We start from the raw sequence: 21562 nt of genomic DNA, 5'->3' as shown, positions 1-21562 counted from the left end.
GACGTCTTGTCTTTTAATTTTGTAGCTTTTTTACTAGTCAGCTCCCGACGCGATGTTATTCATTGTACGCGCAAATTCAAAGCGTCGCGTCTGGGCACGTTAATGACGCTCGCGCTCTTTTAAACTCGTAATAAAGCGGTGAATGATTTTTCCAGAAATGACGCTGATCTACAGTACAAGTTTATATTTAGAATACATTGCAATCACTCCAAAATAGATGACGACAACTCTCACACCTGCATTATGAGCTGTGCTTCTTTGTGTGCTTATTAGGCTTTAGCCTCGCAGCATCTGATGGATGCGTTCGTTACACATACTTTCAGAAGCCGGCACACATTAATTGGTTTAACTGCAGTAATGTAACAGTCTATGGTTAAGATAAACATCGTCACTATTTATAGTGAATTAATAAATATTGAAATAAATTGTAGATAGGACATTTGTACTTTTTTTTTTTTTTTTTTTGTCCCTCTGTCTGGGCCCCATCCCGCCAATCGGGCCCTAGGCACGTGCCTAGTTTGCCTTTGCGTTAATCCGGCTCTGAGCACCCCTCAGCACAAGCGTTAAAAAATCTGGCGCTGAGAAGTTCAGACTCAAAAGGAAAAAAATTATGGAGGAGGAGGCAGTGAAATGCTCCAAAATAACAGACATGTTCCGGGCATCAACAAGCAAAGATACTACAGGTGAAATAAACTGAAGCACATGTTGTCAAAGCTAGGCACAGATGGGAATTAGCACCAGCTTATGCAGCCAGCCAGCCAAAAGCTTGTGTAATTTGAAAGTAGCTGTGGTAAATATGAGACAAATAAAAAGTTTACTATTGAGTGACTATCTACTAGTGGCAGATTTCCTAGTTTTAAAACGAGTAACTTCCCTTGGCTGCTGCTGCTATGTTAAGTGTATACAGATTATGTTAACACTAGCATAAGCTAACTAGCAAGGTGTCGTGTCACCTGAAAATGCCATGGACCCTTTTCAACAGGGTGATGATGACACGTTTTAACGGTCATCATCCGCATAAATCCTGGAAAGTTTTTTAAATATTTTCAATTAAAAAAAATATGTATTTACATTTATAACACTATTTTATATTATATTACCTTTAATAAAATTACAAAAAACGAGTTAATGCTGCTGTGAGGGTTTCTAATGCTGCGTCTGTGGGAGTGATGACAAATTGACATAGCCTATATTTCTCTCTTCTGAGTTCTTCTGACTGCCGTTATCTATCTCTCGCAATTTTTTTACTCTTTTAGAAAGTTGTGAAAAAACTATAGAGGAACAAAAAAAATCTATTTAATATTCTCTCATTCACCGCTATATTTTTTAGCAAACGTTTTTTTTTTTTTGTTGTTGTTGTTTTTTTGTTGTTGTTTTTTTACCACCGAGGGCCGGTGGTCTACGAAATTTCCCGGTAGATTTTTTGGTCCCACTCCGCCCCTGTTACTTACATTGACTTTAAAAGGCTGGACAGTGTTATCCAAAAGAAGAACGTTGCAGACCACCTCGGTGCGCTGCCTGTCACGTGCCAGCTCCGTCGCCCGGACATTGTAGGATCTGCCTGCAGGCAACCGGAAGCGTGTGGTCATTACGGTCCAACCAGAGTCTGTAACACAAAGATATCTGCTTAAGGTTGCGCAATTCCAGTATGACATAACATTTGCATCAGGTTGGGTTACTAATTAATTAATTTAAAAACAGGTATAATTATTACTCTAAATATATAATTACAGCATAGACAATTTTGTACTGGTTAAACTGGATCACAGCATTTACAAGGCTGATTCAGACTCCAACTTAAATGCACACATGACAAACTGATATTTTTATGTACAGCCTACATTATGCCTAAATATATCTATTTCCTTAGGGGTTCTTACGCAGCTTTCCAGCTAAAAGTAACAGCAAATGGGGACATGGAGGAGGATGGTACTCAAAGAAGAGGTATTCACATACACAGAAATACATTTCATTGTGTTGCCTGTCGATGACATCATATCCCCATTACACTCAATTTCTTAGATTTTACTTCAACCATGGAAACACCAAATATTCTTTAATGAAAAATGCGTTTTATTAGACAGGTGAGCAACTGTTTGAATACATTTACTGTCAGAAAAAAAAACATTTTTATATAGGTCAATATGGTTAGAAATTTGAATCTCTCAAGTAACATGTTTGTAACAAGTAACATGAAACACTATTTTGTCAAGTGGCTAACAAAGCATAATCAGAAAGTCAAAGAGCTTTATTTGTAGTAAGCATTTTCTCCACCATACAATGGCCCGGTTTCATAGACAGGGCTTAGATAAAGCAGGATTAGGACATATAGTTTTTATAAACATGCCTTAGAGAAAAACATTACTGGTCTGCATCTTGAGAGAAAACTGGTACTGACATATTTTAAAATATAGGGGCTTTTGCACCGGGTAGTTATTATGAACTTAGCTTTAGGAACTAGCCACCAGGGTGGTTCCCTGAGAACTAATGGTTCCCTTAAGAACATTTTCCTGGTTGAATTTGCACCGCCAGTTAGGGCTGTAACGATACGCGATATGAAATCGAAATCGCGACACTCGGATCCATCCACGATCCTGTTTCGCGGTGTGAGAAGGCAAAATCGCGACACACCCCTTCCAACTCTGAGAGTAACGGCCGTTTCACACATACTCCGTTTGCAGTGCGTATGCGGTGCATATTTTTTCCGTAGCCTACCCATGTTAACCGGTCAGAGCTTTCAGACTGCACGCGGTTGCCGTCCGTCGACCCGTTCCAGTTGCCGTGCGTATACAGCAGTGCAGCGATCGTTTCCGCAACGAGTATTTCTTTTGTGCTGCACGCGCTGAATTAAAGTGACAGCGCATGGTTCGTGGTCAAAATGAACACAGATTGACAATAAATGCGATTAATTAAATAAAATGTAGTAATCTCACTATAAATGTATTTAATTAAATACTACCTTTTCCACTTTAAGACTGGGGAAAAGCAAGAAAAAACACAATTTACCTCAATTTGTAAGGTTTGATTGGTGGTTTGCAGCACAGGCAGTAAGCCTCAGTTACCTCAGTGTGAAACAGTAGCCATTTAATTTAGCCTACTTTGTAAATGTAAGAGAACTTGATTGAAGGAGAATTTTCAACATGCTCGAATCATCACCACAATGGAGTTTAGTTCTGTTTGCTTTTCAACAGTATTTTGTTACAAAGAAAACAGAAGTGTTATAGCTTTGGCTATTTATTTATTTTATATATGGCTATTTATATTGTTAATAATTTGCATAGTTAATCTTGTTCTTTGGTGTTCAGTTTATAAAGGTTTTACAAATGTTATTTAATAAAAAATATTGTTTTAATAAAAATCATTTTAATCAATCATCATCAAACTGAGCTTGACAACGTAGATGTGACGTGAGCAACCTGTCTGTCTTCTAGTAGCTGTGCCAAGAGAAATCTGAATCATTCCCTTCCGAAACTTGCAGAGACGGAGAGTGTGAGTAGGAGGTGTCCATGAGCTAGGAGCAGGAGCAACTTTTGCCTCCACGTCCCCCCGATTGCCCGCGAGCTTCTCCTCCTGTCCATACAGTAATTTCTCTACTGTGCGACAGAGTTGTGTGGTTATGACGCAATCATTAGCCTATTTTTACAAAAACTGCTTCTACGGGCCATAACGTAAGATACAAGGTAATGGAGCCTTTTATACATTTTCGTGTTTCTTTAGAAATAAATAATGGACAAATGGAGTCTTTAAACCCCTCAGATGTAAAGTTATTCGCTGTCAAAGTGACGCCAAAATGAATGGGAGTCAATGGAATGCTAACAGCAGGTGATGGTCTGCTAATCAATGGCAGCCCCCGAGGAAGCTTCAGTTTTTCTGAAAGATTACCCCCTTGGCTAGTTTAGACCCAACTCTGAAGTAGGAGCTCAATTAGTTCCTCCAAAAGGAGTTCCTAGAACTAAAATCACTCCTAGTTCCTGCGGTGAGAACACGCCAAAATCCGTACTTCTGCCTATAGTTCTAGGAACTATGAAAAGGTTCCTCCGGTGTGAAAGCCCCTTGTCAGCGCAAGTTGCTTTCAGTTAAAACAGCTCAAACATGCATTTTAGTTTAGGGCTAGGATTAAGCCTTGTCTGTAAAACCAGGGGAATATATTTTAAAATTAACTGCATTCCATTTAGCAACACAAAGTCATCTAGCTTGTATTAATATGATATGCTAATATCAATCTAGCATACCGCAATGTGCCACAGTGTAAAGTGTCATACCAGCAAGAGTAACATTATAACATAACTTTAAAAACACTCAAATGTACCTTTAGTATGATAGTTTTGACCAAGTAAAACAGCCCTGTGTTAACCCACAATTTTAATTAGTCAAATAAAGCGACCTGTATGAGAAGTAATTCAGCACCAGCTACTATTTCATTAGAATTAGTAGGACGTTAAAAGTAACTTTAATTGTAAAATAAACAAACAACAAAACGAAAGAAAGAAACAGCAGCGGCTAGCCTGGCTCCGTCCTCCTATGTATTTCCGCTCAATTTTCATTTTCTTTCAGTACTCCGTCTGGGTTTGCGGTATATTCATGGGTTTCTTCTGGTCAAATTTTCTGAGAACGATGACGTTGAGGTCGTGCACTAGTTTGAGTTGTAGGGTTATGTCAACGTTATTGATTGGTTATGGCAGATCCAGAGTGGCTCTGGGCAGATCCAATAGTTTTAAACTTCAACAGAGTACCCCCCTTCAAGGAAGTAAATGCTTGTCAATGGAGAGTGGCCAGACTCTCTGTACAAATGAAATGTATGAGAGTCTGTTAGGAACAGGCTAAGCAGGCTAACCTAACTGCGGCATATAAATATAATAAAATGTTAATAAAACTTTAATACATTAGATCACCCATGAAAATGATTCCTGCCCAATGTTGGATAGCTTCCCATCGGCTGTGGAGGTGTAAATGACAACTCATGCCCATTCTTGGCGCCATCAAGCTACGCCTTTGTTATTGTTTTGAATAAATGACCATAGAGGCCTTTAAGAGATTCAATTATCAATCTTTTTCCCCTCACATTTCTCAGATTGCCTTATCTTGGGAAATCTGTTTTGCTCTATCAGGTGAATAGAACAGTAGAGCAGTTTGTGTGTAAGATCAGCCATGTGGAAGCGCTTTCACTTCAGGATTCTGACATGTCCACGGGTCATAACCAGCAGGCCATCCACAGAGACTTCTGAACCCCTCTCATGTTCATTCATAGATCTACAGTCATGTAAAGGTCACAGAGAAATATCTCTGACCTTTAAGGTACCTCACCTCACAGGGATTTCTGGGCATTCAAGCTCAAAGGTTTTTTTGTGGGGGAAAAAGGGAAACACTATAATAAAGCATTTAGATTATAAGCATCTAAAATCAAATAGAATACATACAATGACTTGATAACAATTCCTATAGTTTTGAAGGGCATGTGTGCATGTCACATGAGCAAGAGAGATCAGGTAAAATGAATGCCTTATGAACTAACAACAGATGACCATCATTTAGTGAAAATGCTAGACAGTCTAGAACAGCATGAGGATGCGTACATTTTAGCCTAACAGACCATTAAGAATGAGTGCACCTTGCATGAGTCTTGCACAGTTATAATGAAAAATGTCTGAAATAATCTTGCTGATGATAAGGTGATCCTGCCTGCTGCCTCTGTATTTAAAACAAATCTAGAGAGAAACTATAGGATTCTATAGGATAGGAAAAATAGGATTCTGTTGTTCACAGGTTTATTAATGATTTAATAGAGTATGACATTTGAATGAAGCAGCTTGGATGTGCATTGCTGGAAGTCAATAATACAAATAAAAAAAAAACAGGAGAGTAAAAGGGCAAACTACTAAAGACTGATACAGTTTACAAACTCAAGACAGATGCTAAGAGAAATGTTCTCATTGTGTCATAATGCCGAACAAGCAGCTGAGGGACTTATAAAGTTGTAAACAAAAATTCACTTTAATGGTTTACTATACGGTCTTCCAAAAACATCAGCTTTAATGCATTCAAAGCACACAAACTCAAAGCGCAAAGGTCAGTAAGCATGGCAGAATCTACACAGCCCAGGTGTCCTCAGTGTAGCTCGATCCTCCTATGCAAGCTAACCTTTATATGTCTGTTCCCTCGGGGGACGTCACCTAACCACATGAGCGTGCTTGAATAGGCTTCCATTACGTTCAGCATAACTCGGCTCAACAGAACAAGCATTTAACTCGCAAATTACAGCATATGAATGTGAAAAATCATTTGGCTGAACGTTTCTGACACGCAAACAAACTAATGAGGGTCTATAATATACCAATAGAATAATAATTCACCAAAACATAAAACCTATATGCAAATTATTTATACTATATGATTGGCTGTTCTTCATTCTATTTTTTCATTCCCTCTGCCCATTTCATTTTTGATGTGAAATTATGTTTTGAGGTCCCTGCATTCAATTGTACAATCTCAATGCAAAAATCACCTGTCAAGTTTATTAAATATATTACATCAGCGACAGTCAAATTGGACGAATACAGACATTGATGCAGATCCTGTTGTAAATAATAGTGAAAAATCACTTTATAAAACTGTTGTTCCATTATTACCCCTTAGCAGATTTTGACTCATATACAACCATTCCGTTTTAAAGAGTTCAAAAGTGAATTCATAATTTCAGTAAAAATGCAACAACAACAAAAAAAAAGTTTCTTGATCACCAAATCTGCCATTCAGATTCAGCAGGGACCATTTATGTAACTTAAAAATACTCAATCTATGCCATTGCCACAGAAGCATAAATAAAGACGCCTCAAAAAGTGATGTAGGTTTTGTTTCATATATGATATATTACTATATCACTTTATAATAACTAACTTTCTTTAAATTAGGGATGCACCGAAATGAAAATTCTGGTCCGAAAGCGAAAATTCTGGATGCACTTGGCCGAAAACCAAAACCGAAAATAAATAATACATTAGTAATTAATGAATCAATTTTTTTTAATTATCAACACTTAAATACTGTAGCTAAAACAAACATTTAAATTGCACATAAGGCACTTTTAATAACATAATTGTTTCTATTCCAATTTGTTGGTGAAATATGAACATTCAAACCAAAAACTGTAATAACTTGTTTTCATGACAGATTTATTCAAGCATACATTAAACAATGAAGACCTCACTAACAGGTTAAGTACAAATATAATGAATTTGTAATACAGTGCATATATTTAGCAAAATGCTTCCTCTATAGTTATTTTTTTTTTAGCTAACTAATGAGTTTATGGACATTGAGGTAAATGTAATGTTAAGTGACTTTGTATTAGGGCTGTCACTTTTATGAAAAAATCCTGTTCGATTTTTGAGACATAAGTGTTCATTGAATCGATTGTAAAATCGAAAATTGAAAAATAAAACGCCATATATGGGCAAATCCACGGACAACTAACAGGCATTAGGACGAACGTAAAGAGAGCGCGCCGCGCCTGACGCGCACAAGTTAGCAATATTTCTGATGATTTATTGGCGTGAAGTTTCGCGCACAATGACTAGTGCAACATTCTCGAAAAGCAATAAGCATAGTGGACTGCCATAGCACGCAGCATATGAAAAACATTACCTCATTCTTCAACATGGCTGTGTTTACGATTAGAAATGCCAAACAAATTTCGCCTATGTAGGCGATAGACCGTTGCCCGAATCTGTATCTGAATGCATGAGACTGTCTGAATACCGGGAAAATTCACAGTTTTGTAGTAAAAAGAGACACATTATGCAGAAGGATCATTGCTGTTATGCGTGTTTGTCAGAGCCTGCAGTTGCAAATGACGCGCGTTCGCTGCGGGCATAACATGACGAGCTGGACGCGCTCCGAGAAAAGACCGTTAAAATCGATTCCCTATTTTCGTTTTCGAAACTTGCGTTGGTTGGTCCGATCGATTGTGCAATCGATTTTCGAACGTAAAGTGACAGCCCTACTTTGTATAGCCTACAAGCTGTTTTATTGACGTCTTTCCCCAGTTGAAATACTGATTGAGTGATTACATGAGACATGATACATTTCAGTAAGTTGTAATGTATCTTTCAACATTTCTTCTGGTGTTCACCCATGTTTATTTCATGCTGTAACTAGTAAAGAGGAGATGAGATGATCAGTTCATGTGCGCTTGATCTGTGCTGCTGCTTGAACTGTATTAAAGAGCGCCGAAACAACATTTATTGTTTGAATTACGTAATAAAATCGATAGAATTTGAGACTTTGCTTAAAGCAACAACATGTAACTTTTCAACCTTCATAATATATTTCCAAGACCCTTGTGCAGGGCAGGACTTAGGGTGGTGGGGGCCCCTGGGCTTGAGTCACTTTCGGGCCCTACCTTCTATACATTACTTTAAATAGAACAAAATGATACATACACAAGCTATGTATTAGCTACACAATTCTGGATAAACTGAGTATAAAAATAGAGATCACGATTCTGAACAAACAACTAAACAAAATAACATAATTTATGTTAATTGCTGAAGTCTGTTAAAAATGTTTAATTAATCTGAATTATAAAAAAAAAAAAACTTGGGTTTGAATGAATGATTCAATTCCTCAATCAAATGCACTTGTTTCATAGATGAATCAGCATTTTTGAACGAATCTCCTGAATGAACGATTCAATGACAAATGTTTTTTAAAAGTCATTTGTCGCCATCTGGTGGCGTAACAATATAATCGATCCAATCGTTATTTGAAGTGCTAAGCTACTACTTTCAAAAGGTGACTGGTACCATAGATAGACAGTGTTACATGTTAAAAAACGTAATAATTTATTTATATGACCACTGATTGAAGCTTGAAAAAGTTTTTTCCAATAAATAAATAATGATTAAAAAAGTTCAAAGTAATATTGCAATGCACAAATGTCTTGGTCAGAATGAGGATAAAACACTTATTTACCTGGAAAACATGTGTTTTGATTGTGGCATTTCTTTGAGATTTAGAATCCAGTATTCCTATAGGCTAATTATTGTTTCTTTTATGAATTTAATGAAGAACTCTGTCTCGTATTCTGTCCAACCGATCCATGTAGGCTATTTTGTGTCCATTCGTTTTTCCTTTTTTAACCCGTAATTGAAAAACGAAAAATGAACGGTTGTTGTCTTTTTAAAGCGCAAAGTTGAACACCAACATTTTAATTTGAACTGGCTACACCAGCTGCTGCGCAAAAAAGTAAATATCGACGAATTTTCAGATTTTTGTTTATGACTTTTTGCCCCTTTATTAAACATTTAAAATATTCACAAATTAATATGGAAAACATGTCGATTTTACTGGTTTCAAAGGCCAAATTAGAACCTGAAATTGATGTTTTTCCCGCAGTGCTGAATGAGAAGAGCCATTAATATTATTAATAAACTATTGCTTTGGCTAAAATCACATCTCCATCTTCGCTGTTAAGCAGATGCGCTTTTAGAGAGAAATGCACATTTCATACAGATTAATCAGAAGGTATTAGCTTTCGATTCGAATTTGTTCATTTTAAAGTGGACATTTCAAGCTTTAGCCTACACAGGCTATATTTTGTTTCAGTTCTCGAGCTCCAGTTTACGGAGATCATGAAAGTGCGTCTGATTGTTTTCTTTTATTTTACAAAAGCACAACGTTTTCTTGTTATTGTGAGTTTACACAAATAAAAGTAGTTGGGAATAATGTATTATTATTTTCTGTATGACCAGAAATGATAGAGTATTTTAAGTTGTTTCCACTGTTGATAGGAAAATGCAAGTGTTCGCGCCCGCGCCTCCGTGCCATGCAGTGCGCGCTCCACACTCAGCTTTGTTCTTTTTTTGCATAAAAGCGTCTTCTAAATATAGCCTATTAAATGTTATAATTAAATAATATAAAATTATTATTATTTGCGTAGCTATACATGGACCTCGAACACACTGCGTCTTCTAAGTCAGGTGACTGTAAATGCGCAAAAACTGTTTCCATTGCAGTTTTGCGAAATATTCCTTTATCGAATTGCCTGAAAAACCACCTCATGCGAGCGTAAACATTTTTTTTTTTTTTGATAAACGGGAGTTTTTGCGAAATTGACGTGTTTCCATTGTGTTTATTTTCAATTTCAATTTCAATTTGCGCAATTTGAAGGGTAATGGAAACGCGGCTACTGTCTAATGCAGACAGGTTTTTTTCAACGGTTCGGCAGTAAACGAAGCACTAGCCTACGTAACTGCCAATAACCATCGCAATCAGCAAACCTAAATTATATTTTTCATTGCAGGGCAGGGCCAGGTAACAATGCTAGACCAATCAACAAACTTTAAATGAAAAATTAAATAACTGACATATTATTGAAAAAATCAAACGTAAACGGGCGGGGCCCCCTATTGGGCGGGGCCCATGGGCTTGAGCCCAGTCAAGCCCAATGGTAAGTCCGGCCTTGCCCTTGTGATAGTACATCGACTTACAATAGGTTGAATGAGACGTCTGCCAGAGCCTGACGGGGTCTGTATCGCTTTTACTGGCACTATGTAACTTCGGGGTGCGGGTAGTAACCAGAGCTCAAAAAGAACTACAAAATTCGACTGCTTTACGGCATACGTCACTTTGCCCACCACTTCCTCAAATGTGGCCAACCAGCGCGTTTGTTTTCGTACGTCTGTTTTCGTCATGGCTGAAGCAGCAGCGAAACGTAAGAAGTCCAAGGTTTTGTCGGAGTAGAGTCGGAAGAGGAAAAGGGAGAGTAATAAACTGAAAGTCAGGACGAGGATCAATATTGGTCGAGCGTTTGCTCGCTGGCGTTAGCTTATGGAGGAGGAGAGTTACCAGACCGATGCTGACTTGGCCGTCATGCTGTTGAACTAGTAAGTAACTGTAAATTGCTTGCATACTATCTTTAGTTTTTCTAATCTGTTGTCTGCCTGGCTACGTTACGGAAACTATCTGGTCCTCCATTTATCTTCATGAATCAGCTAGTAGATGAGCGAATTATCAATCTGGTAGCTAGTAAACACTAACATGGTAGTTTTAGATGGTTAGGATGCTATCGCTATCATTCTCGTTCAGATTTGAGCATTGCAATCGACATGCAAATCGCAAATGTTTGAGTTAAAATGTTTAGTCTACTAAACATGTATAAATTATGAAAGGGGGAAGATTAATAATATTGTCATTGCCCATATGAAAAAAACCTGCATGCTTCATATACAGTAACCGTAAATCATTTTACGACAGCGGTAATGGACAATTCCGCTTCCAACCTGTAGGGCGACCGCAGAGGAAAAGTTCCATGTTGTTGCTTTAATATTAAAAGTGACAAAACAAAAAGCCAAAATTGTGGTGCATCCCTAATTTAAATAACTATATAATATCATTCACAAATATACTGAGCCAGAAGTCGAAATCAACCTAGCTTATTATTTAGTAGTCTCTGCACATTATACTGAAAGAGAACAAGATTTTAACATCATTTTTTTTTTACAAAGTTCACCTTTAAATGCAGTTTTCATTGGAAGATGTGGACATTAAACACACAGAAAATGCAAATGATCAAAATCAGGTAAAATTACAGTCACTTTAACATTTATTAGAAGCTTACACCAAATTGTTTTCGTGTGCGTTCTCAGGTACAAAATATTGCAAGGCATGGCAAAAGGCTACACTAACAAGCTTCTTGGTTCCCCTGAGCCAAGACTCAAAAAATTGTTGATTAAAGCTGCACATTCCAGTCAATTCTGCACTGCTTACAGTAGCAGGTTTAGGCTAACTGCTGAGGGTTTGTCCACTCTAACGACGCTGTCAGTTTCTGGACACACGGACCCTGCATATTTCCACTCCTGCATCCGGCCTCTCTGCCGAGACACAACCACTCACCAGGAACACAAAGCTACTTGAATAAAAGGACGACTACCACAGCAATCAATATCCTGTAAACAAATCTGGCTCACTTCATTAGAGGGAAGAAAGCCTCCCCTGGGCTGAAGATGGTAGAAGAGTCTTGAGCACTTTAGTAATGGAGACTACAGCTGAAAAAGTGGCTAGCTCAACTCAAATGTTCTGTATTCATTATACGTCCCCAGGCGAGGCAAGTCCAGATCGATAGATGCTGTGTGTACTACTACTACACGGTCAACTTGAGCCTTGAGCCCTTTGCAGGGATGTGTTGTATGTTGGAAATCCCCATGTCAGATCTCCTTCCATTCATAGGATACATGACTCAGGAGACTCACATGTTACTCTGTCCATTAGCTTATGCACGTTGTATGCGATCTTCACTTTTTGTTCAAAATGTTGCTTTTTTAAATGAAACTTGTGTGTTGATAAAAAGAATGCATAGAATAAAGTTAGAATAAAATGTTTTTTTTTGTTGTGTGCTTTTTTTGTCTTTTTTCTTTTTATAGCATGTTCAGATATTTATATGACAAAATATTCTGGGAGCCATGAAAGTTTTGTGCAAATTATCAAAAAAGCTAGCAGTGGCTGGCAACTTTTTTCAAAAACGCTGGCAGGGAAAGTGTTAAACAGTTTAAGCTAAATTAATTGTTTTTAAAGATAGTTGTTTCTATGATTTTAAAACAATTTTGTAACCAGCATGAAACATTAAGCTACCTAAATTAATAAACACTTCTTCTGCCAATATAGTTCAATAGTTAACTGTAGCCTGATTACAGTTGCTTAGCAACTTGCCACATTAATAAAGTATTTGACTAACAGTTAAAGGTATACTTCAGCCTCTTTAACACATTATCTACTTATGATTAGTAATTCTGGTATAAATGTGGACAGTCATATGTTTTATGGATCCAAGGATTTCCAAACAAGCTGTTTTTACAGCTTAATACTCAAATGGTTCCAAATCTGAAAGTAAAATTATATTTACTATAAGTACATTCAAATTTGATTTCATATGGAGAATTAGCCTTCTCACAATATGATCTAAAAGCTCTTAGGAAGTGGTTGAATTTGCATTGCCTTGAGTATGTGGATCCAGAAATTGTTCATTTTTATATTAGAAAGTGTTAAAATGGGACCAGCATATCTAGATCAGTCAACAAGTCAGACTCTGACCAAAACTGAAACAGAAGTATGATCACAAAATTATGCACAGACATCATTCAGAATTACTGCTAGCAAAAGGTCTCCCTCAGTCTAAAGCTTAAGGTTCAAGGTTACAGTAGCACTGTTGAACAAGGCAAAACAAATACAAACACTCTCTCTAAAAGACATTTGCGACAATTTAGCATAATACCGCAGACACACAATACAGAATTGCAAAAGCACAGAGAAAGCTTAAAGCTTAGAATAGCCAATAACTAATAAAAGATAAAGAGTTTGGTAAATTTGTCATGCATTTTAGCTTGAGGTTGGTTTGAATCCCATTTTGGGAGAACAAACACAGACCTTTCCTCTACAGCGAATGGCCAATGGCAGCCCACATAAACAGCGCAATGTGCTGCTAGTGTGTTCTCTGGCATGTGGGGAGGGGAAGTGGGCGTACATCCTGACTCAGGTGAGTATACACACTTTCAAACTAGGTCTACGAGAGTCAGTGTGTAACCAGATACAAGCACGACTCAGTCAATCTCTGAACTTGACATTTTTGCAGCCTCTGGCTACATTTGGCACAGCAAGCACAAATGCAATGACTAGAGGAAGTAAAAAAGGAAAACAATGATTTTTCCAACCGCTCTGCTTCAAAAACAGTTTGAATGTGGATGAGGGAAACGAAAACCGGCTTGGACAGTAATTTTAAGGGAAAGCACTTTAGGTATTAAGACTTTTAGTGTACTACAATAGCTTTTTTGTAAATGTCTTTGTTCTTATTTTTTGTAAAGTTAAAATAAACTATATTATGATTATTAATATAATTATTAATAATAAAAGAATTGGAGGAAAGGATGCATAATTTAATTTTTACCTTCTGAATCATAGGCTAATCAAATCGAATAGTGAGCCAAGCAAAGATTCACACGTCAATTAAATTACCATTGCCGTGATTTAATGTTCACTTAGTAAATCTTTAATAACATATATAATTATTGATTCATCTCTAGTGGGAATACTTCAAAATATCCCATTGTATTTGCATGGTTCAACAAGAATACCATGGTATTAAAATGGTAATTTGTCCAACAAGCCATGGTACTCGTTAGCCTATGTTCATTCAAGCATACCGCACAGAAAATAATCTAACCTCGGCTGATGTGTCCAAGTATGAAGCGTCTGTTCCATGAGGTTAAATAAAATTTAATATGCAGAGACAGTTACAAGTAAAGCCATTAGTAGGTTGATATCCTCGCCAAAGAGTAAACATTATGGGCTATGTTTGTTTGAGTATCCCAATGCAGCAACACTGGAAAAATGTGAAATGTAAAGCTATGAAGCAGTGGGCCCATCAAAACAAGTCTACTCTGAACTGCAAAGTTGTTTCCTAAGAGTTTCAGCATGTCTGGTAGTAGCATCTGAAATCAGTTTCCTACTTTCAAATTAACTACAAGTAAAGTTCATAACACTGTAATTAAAATTATTTTCCACTCACTCCAGATTTGTAAAACACCACATCAAACATCCTATATGGAAAAAGGGTCAATAAACCAAAACTTAATTAACTTTTAACAGTTCGTTAAGCCCTTCCACTCAGGCCCTGTCTACACCTGGTGTTAAGATGAGTTTGGGTTGATCGGATCACAAGTGGACGATGCTACAGATGTAAACAGGGTCTAAAACATTTTGAGCTTGTCCACTTTCGACCACTTCCAGAGGAACGGACAGATTGTTTTCTTAGTATATACGCTCATGTGGTCGAATGTGTTCGAACAGCCACAATACTGACCTAACGAACGCGTAAACATTATGGGAAGCGCGATAGCCAGACTGGATTTAAACTTTTCCGGCTGAAGACCTAAGTTTGGATTGAAGACAAAAAAAAAAAAAATGTACCAAGCACAATGTTCTCTCACCATTCCTGATTTAGCGTTCATCGTCGTTTTGTAGAAACAAAACGAAAGCTGCTTGTGTGTGTTTCCAGTCTCCGGTCGCATTCATATGTAAATTGCACAAGCTTGTTTCGTCCATTAGATTGAAAGATCTAAAAAAGCCCTTCCATTTACTCACCCATAGACCCTCCCCTCGAAGAAATCAGGACAGATGTGGTCAAAGGTGGACGGAAGAGATGGATTAAAACACCAGGTGTAAACGGGAATATGCCTTCCTCGTCTACTTGTGATACGATCAATCAAAACGCATCTTAATACCAGTTGTCAAGGGCCTCAGTCATTTAAAAATGCAGAGGGTCAGGGTCCAATATTTAGTTATAGATAGATAGCTTATGGTTCTTATTTGAACAAATTCCTAATCTACAAGATTATTTCATTTTCTTTAATAATTTAATTCAATTTTCTAACTCATAATCTTGCAAAAGGCAGTCACTGAATAGTTATGTGCACACATCACAAGCATAATGTAAATTTCTTGTGAAAATATTTCATGCACAAGTGGTTCAAACACAGGGAACAGGCTTGTGTAACAGAAGGGATAATACAGATGTAGCCTACAGATATAGACACACTCCTGTGCGGTGGAATTTTTCCAAACGACTCTTCCTCTTTCCGTCAAAACACAAGAACTTTACTCAATGCTTAAACATCTCATTGTCTCTTTGAGATGTGTCACGAGCCTTGCATTAAAAATGGAGGGGAAAAAGGAGGTCGTCTATTTTTGTCTGTCTGAGTTTAGTTGCAGACAGGCAAAAGCCAGTGAAATGCAGTAGGGAATCTCCACAGGTTTGATCATAAATTGTATCTTCTGGGGCAGAAGGGACATTTTAATAATACGTATTCTGTTTTGGATGTTTCATTTCTTTTAAGGTCAAGTTCAACTTAGTGCTTTATTGTCTGGCTAAGATTTTTTGGTAACACTTTAAAATAATGTTCTGTTTGTTAACATTAGTTACCTAGCTAAAATTAATGTTAATCTCAACATTTACTAAAACGTTATTAAAATTAAACGTTAACTAACATGAATAAGAACAAGTTAACAAATACTGTTAAAAAATATACTGCTCACTGCTAGTTTAAGTGTGTTAAAAAATAAGACATTGTAAAAAGTTAGATTTTATTGTTTTTGAAAGGATTTTCACCATCATTACTCGAGTCTTCAGTCGCATGATCCTTCAGAAATCATTCTAATATGTTGATTTTGTGCTCAAGAAACATTTATTTTTATAGGATTTTTTGATAAATAGAAAGATCAAAAGAACAACATTTATTTAACATGGAAATATTTTGTAACATCATGTTTTTACTGTCACTTTTGGACAATTTACTGCACCCTTGCTGAATGAAAGTATTAATTTCTTTCAAAAACAAATTCTTACTTACCCCAAACATTTAAATGGCAATTAGTGTAAATGTCAAATAAGTCTCAAAATAAGAAATTGTATTTCCTGTCCCCACAGTGATTAAAAAAAAAGAAAAAAAAGAAAGGTAAAGTAAAAAGGAAGCTCAAGATAGCTTTTCCTTTCTATTTTGGAGCACTTACCACAAAAATGTGACACTCATTTCCTCAGGGCCGAGCGCGTGTTTGGTGACAGCATGAGGATGCAACATTGAGATTTATAATTAACAAAATCTATGATGTGGATTTGAAAGAATATGCCTTTTCATCAGAAAAACTGGGAAATGGAAATTATTGAATAAATCCTCCCTCACAAAAACAACACACAGCTAACAATAACAAGTACCGTTACCCTTGTAAAACACCTTTGAGTCTGCGACAGATGGGCAGTACACACAGCTGTGATTTGCTTCTGTCATATCTGCTGAAACGCATGCGATGTGTGGCTGGTGATCCGTTTGAGTGCCACATGAGCGGTCACCGCAACACCGCTGACAGAACACTCTCTATTCATGATACCGAGGCCAGTCATTCATCTCCTCCCATCTCTGACAGGAAGTTTTCATTGGAAAGAACAAGCAGAGAAAATCTGTCAAAACAAGCCTGTATTTCCCGCAGGCTCATCTCTTTATGAATCAGATCTGAGATGAATATATTTGACCTGGCAGTAGAAGGTGCAATGCTTAGATGAACTATAATGATAATTCCTGATTGTCCAGTTAAATCTGATGGGTGTTTCTGTATTGCTTGCTATACCCAAATGTTTTCAGTCACTTTGACCCCTGGCATATGTGGAGGTGCCCTAAACTTTGGTCCATTCAAAGCTCTCTTAAGATTTGCACTAAGTAGGATAAATAAACCATATAATAATTATATATTATATGGTTTAGATTTGCACTAAACCATATAATAATTTCCACAAAGAACAACAGCGCTTCAAATTATCAAGAGAGTCAGACACTGAAATTCTTAGTTGTTGGTGAAAAGAAGCCCGTAACATTTCTCGCAGATCCACTGATCAGCCTTGTGTCATCTTAGTGAGCACACCATCGTTTAAAAGTTTGTGGTCAATAAGCTGGTCATGTTGTTAGTTGTTGTTTTTTTGAAAGAAATGAATACTTTGATTCAGTAAAAAATAGGAACACTTTTATCAAAAGTGACAGTAAAGACTTCTACACTTCAAGCTAGAACGCTAAAAAAATAGCGGTTAAATAAATGCTGTTTTTTTTTAAGATTTCTACTTATCAAATAATCCTGAAAAAAATTCACAGTTTCCACAAAAAAATTAAGGAGCACAATAAGATAATAAGAAATGTTTCTTCAAACCAGCTTATTAGAAAGATTTCTGAAGGATCATGTGACACGTTTTAATAATATTACCTACATTTAAATGAATAAATGCTACTCCCATGAGGAAGCCCAGCGATTAATACAACAAGAGAGCTGTGAAAAAGGAAGACCCTTCAGCTTGAAATGAAATATCAGCTCAGTCTGAGAGAGTACATGGTGTTAAGATCCCATGAAACATCTCCATAATAAGGTGCTTAACTTGGCCATGGGTTGCTCTCAGGAGGTCAGAATTTACACTGCAATGTGCTCGGTCAGGCAATGTGGTTTCCAATACTGAGATGGGCAGGTGCTGCCAGTTCCAACTGTCTGAACACCTGCCTCCTGTTACCCCCTCTTCAAAACTCCTCAATTCAGCTCCACATGGCCTTGGCTCAGGTGCACAGAAACGCCTGCCAGGGCCCTTGGTGCAGCCCTCGCGCCCCTAACAGCTGACACCCAGAAATCATCCGGACTACTCCTGCATAACATCCACTCAGCCCAACGGGATGTCATGTAATGTTCATGACCATTCATGATGATATTTCTATTCTCTTTTGCAAATGGGGGTAGTATCTTTTTGTTTGTTCTTTACATAAATAAATAGTTTTATTCAGAAAGGATGCCTTAAATTGATCACAAGTGACAGAAAAGTGACCTCTACTTAGTTACAAAATATTTCTATTTCAAATTAATGCTGTGACGTAGTTACATTGTACTTACTCAAATAAGTACTGAGTAATGTTAATTACTTACTATACAGTTAATGTTAGGGTTTGGTTTAAGGTTAGTTACTTGTAATTATGCATATTATAATGTTATTACTATAGTAAGTACAGTGTTACCTTTTTAACTTTATATTCATCAAAGAATCCTAAAATGTTTCACGGTTTACGCACAAACATTTTTTAATTAGCACAACTGTTTTCAACATTAATAATTAGAAGAAATGTTTCTTAAGTGCCAAATCAGCATATTAGAAAGGTTTTTGAGGGATCGTGTGACACTGAACACCGGAAAAAATTCAGCTTTGCCATCACAGGAATAAATTACATTTTAAATATATTCATATAGAAAACAGTAATTTTAAATTGTAACAATATTTCACTATTTTACTGTTTTTACTGTATTTTCAATTAAATAAATGCAGCCTTGGTAAGCATAAGAGACTAAACGTTTTAAATATGTGTGTATTGGCCAACATACATCTACATATATATATATATATACACTCCTGGGCAAAAAAAAATATGAATAATGGGCCAAGCCAAAATTATTATTTAGTGGTCTTCTAATGGTTTTGGTCTCCCAGTCCGTTTGAGTTTAACGCGAGACCAAATATTCACTATATGGTTCAAATCTGGACACTGAACAGGCCAAACATGAGCCTGATGGACTTCTTCTCAAGCCACTTCTTGGTTGTCTTTACAATTTGGGAAGCAACTTTTCCTTTGAAAGCAAGCCATTCTGCAATATTCTCCTCTACTCCAAAGCTTTAAATGAGTTTTCACAGTGAAGCAGCTCACCAATACTAGCTGCTAAAAAGGCTTCCCACGCAATGACAGTCTCTTCCACCATGCTTCACTGTGGGAGAGATGCGTTTATTATTATATTCTAACCAGACATTCGAAGACACCGCTCTGGAGCATCACCATGTAACTCGTGTTTCAGTGTCATCACTAACTTCCCAAATTCTGCCAAAAACTTTATTCTGTGTTTGATGTTTTTCTGAATAAGAAAAAGTAGTGCATTTGCTTTAATTTTGGTAATTTCCTGACCAATAGTTTGTGGTTAAAACAATTAATAGCTTTGTGTATAGCCATTTTAGGCTTTTTTTTTTTTTTTTTTTGCCCAAGAGTGTGTGTGCATTTGTGTGTGTGTATATATGTATACACACACACACACACACACACACACACACACACACACACATATACATTATATATATATATATATATATATATATATACATACACACACACACACACACACACACACACACACACACACACACACACACACACACTGCCCGGCCAACAAAAAAAAGTTGCTGTTTGGGTTTAAATAGGCAAATGCTTAAGAGTATATTATTGGATCATTATTGTAGTGATTATTATGTTTCTATCATGTTATAAGTTTGTCAACAGTTCTTCTAACCCTAACTGATGGAGTGTGTAGCTTTTCATTTCTTAAACAACCATGTAGGAAGACACATCATGGCCATATTCCATGATGACAATGTCAAGACTCATCAGGCTCAAATTGTGAAAGAATGGTTGGGAGGGAGCATGAAGAATAATTTTCACACGAATTGATACCTCTGAGTCCAGACCTTAAATTCCTTGAAAGTCTTTGGGATATGCTGGAGTAGACCTTACAGGGTGCCCTTTTATTGTCAATACAAGATCTTGACAATTAAAATAACATCACAACATTTATTTCCATCAAGAGGTGCATTCATTTTTGGTCAAGAAGATCTTGTACATATATACACACACACATAAGAAGTGGATTCATGTTGATTGGGACACATTTTTCCAAATCATCTCAATGTCCCAATCACCCTGACAATATATAAACACACACACACATGCATATCTACTCGTGCCTTCATGAAGGAAGAATTCTGAACAACTGGTTTTCACCTGTCCATATGACGTCGTAATGATCGAGTCACATGCGCCTAGTCATAAACACTGTCAAAAACGATGACGTCATTGACATGTAGACATATAAAATATGCTCTACAACTCTGATAAAAATAAAAAAAGAAAGAAAGTGTGACCACACAAACACATCTTTGATTTAGAAATCACCAAATGTTTTCACCAATGACCGGGATCATCAATGTTTGGCTCTTAATGAGAGAAGTTAAAGAAGGATAATCCTATCAAATAGAATTTATGATCATGTTCATCTCCTGAGCACTATTGAGTTGGTTAAATACACCACAAGCTCCAACAAAATCCAGTCTGCTTGTAATGTCTTCAGCTAAAGAAAAAGCTACTTGAACAGCTGAACCTTCTAACATTTGCAAATAAAATGCTAAAGAAATATTCCTTGTATGTAATTATTTTCTTTTATAAAAGATAAAAGAATGATAGGCAACGAGAAATACCAAGAAATTTGTTTTGTTTACTTGTTGTTGTTTTTTGTATATACAGGAAAGCAAGCAGCATTTTTGTAAAGAAATTCCCCGGTAACATCAAAGTGACATTCCGATTCTTACCGTCATAAACTGCTCCAGGGGTGTCCAGTTTTAGAAGTAAATGTGATTTCGTTCGAGACCCAAGGCTGAGGAGCGGAGAGCCCGCTCAGAGCAGCAGTAGCAGAAGCCTCATACTGACCCACTCCAGCCCAGCACACACACACAACTCAACGAGCCTCCGCTTCCAATAATCCACATAAACTCAATCCTGTAAAGCCAGTCAGCGACGACACTTTGCAATCCAGTCAACGGACCACTAGGGCGGAGGAAGGGGTCTCGCAGGAGAATAAAAACGCATTTCCCACTCCGGAGGTCGGCTCATCAGGGTCGCTGACTTTTTTTCAGTTGTGTCTCCGTTCACGGCGCTGTTACATTGTAGGAGCCGCAGAAGCAGCAAGCAGAGCCGAGTGTTACATTGTAACATGGCCCGACATCTCTCCGCAGCGCCACTAGCGGTCGGGGGTGGAATCACAACCTGGAGAGGCGGGGAATTTCCATTTAGACAGATAGGTAGAGCTTGCTTTTATCCACAGGCTTGTTTTATCCAGATATAGCAGGACAAACATTGATTGTGGACTCACTAACATCTCTTAACAAAAGTCTAGTGCAACGATT

At 37.2% G+C, this 21562-nt stretch overlaps 1 protein-coding gene across 4 annotated transcripts in view; it reads right to left on the bottom strand.

Annotated features, from left to right (window-relative positions):
* The window catches only part of ptpn4a (protein tyrosine phosphatase non-receptor type 4a), a 57875-nt gene extending 36542 nt beyond the window's left edge, over positions 1-21333 (bottom strand). Inside the window, exons 1-2 of one of the 4 annotated variants that reach the window (XM_081369607.1) lie at positions 20969-21333; positions 1452-1606 (exon numbers count right to left, since the gene is read on the bottom strand). In XM_081369607.1, coding sequence (XP_081225733.1) covers positions 1452-1589 — 138 coding nt within the window. In that variant the 5' untranslated portion in view covers positions 1590-1606; positions 20969-21333. The remainder of the gene's footprint in view (positions 1-1451; positions 1607-20968) is intronic. The other 3 variants (XM_081369610.1, XM_081369608.1, XM_081369609.1) reach the window with 3 other exon arrangements.
* Between the last annotated feature and the right edge of the window lie 229 nt (positions 21334-21562).

Source organism: Scardinius erythrophthalmus (genome assembly GCF_964197995.2).
Source record: "Scardinius erythrophthalmus genome assembly, chromosome: 6".
Classification (NCBI taxonomy): domain Eukaryota; kingdom Metazoa; phylum Chordata; class Actinopteri; order Cypriniformes; family Leuciscidae; genus Scardinius; species Scardinius erythrophthalmus.
Note: the sequence above shows the minus strand (reverse complement) of the source record. Positions and strands in the feature narration are given on the sequence as shown.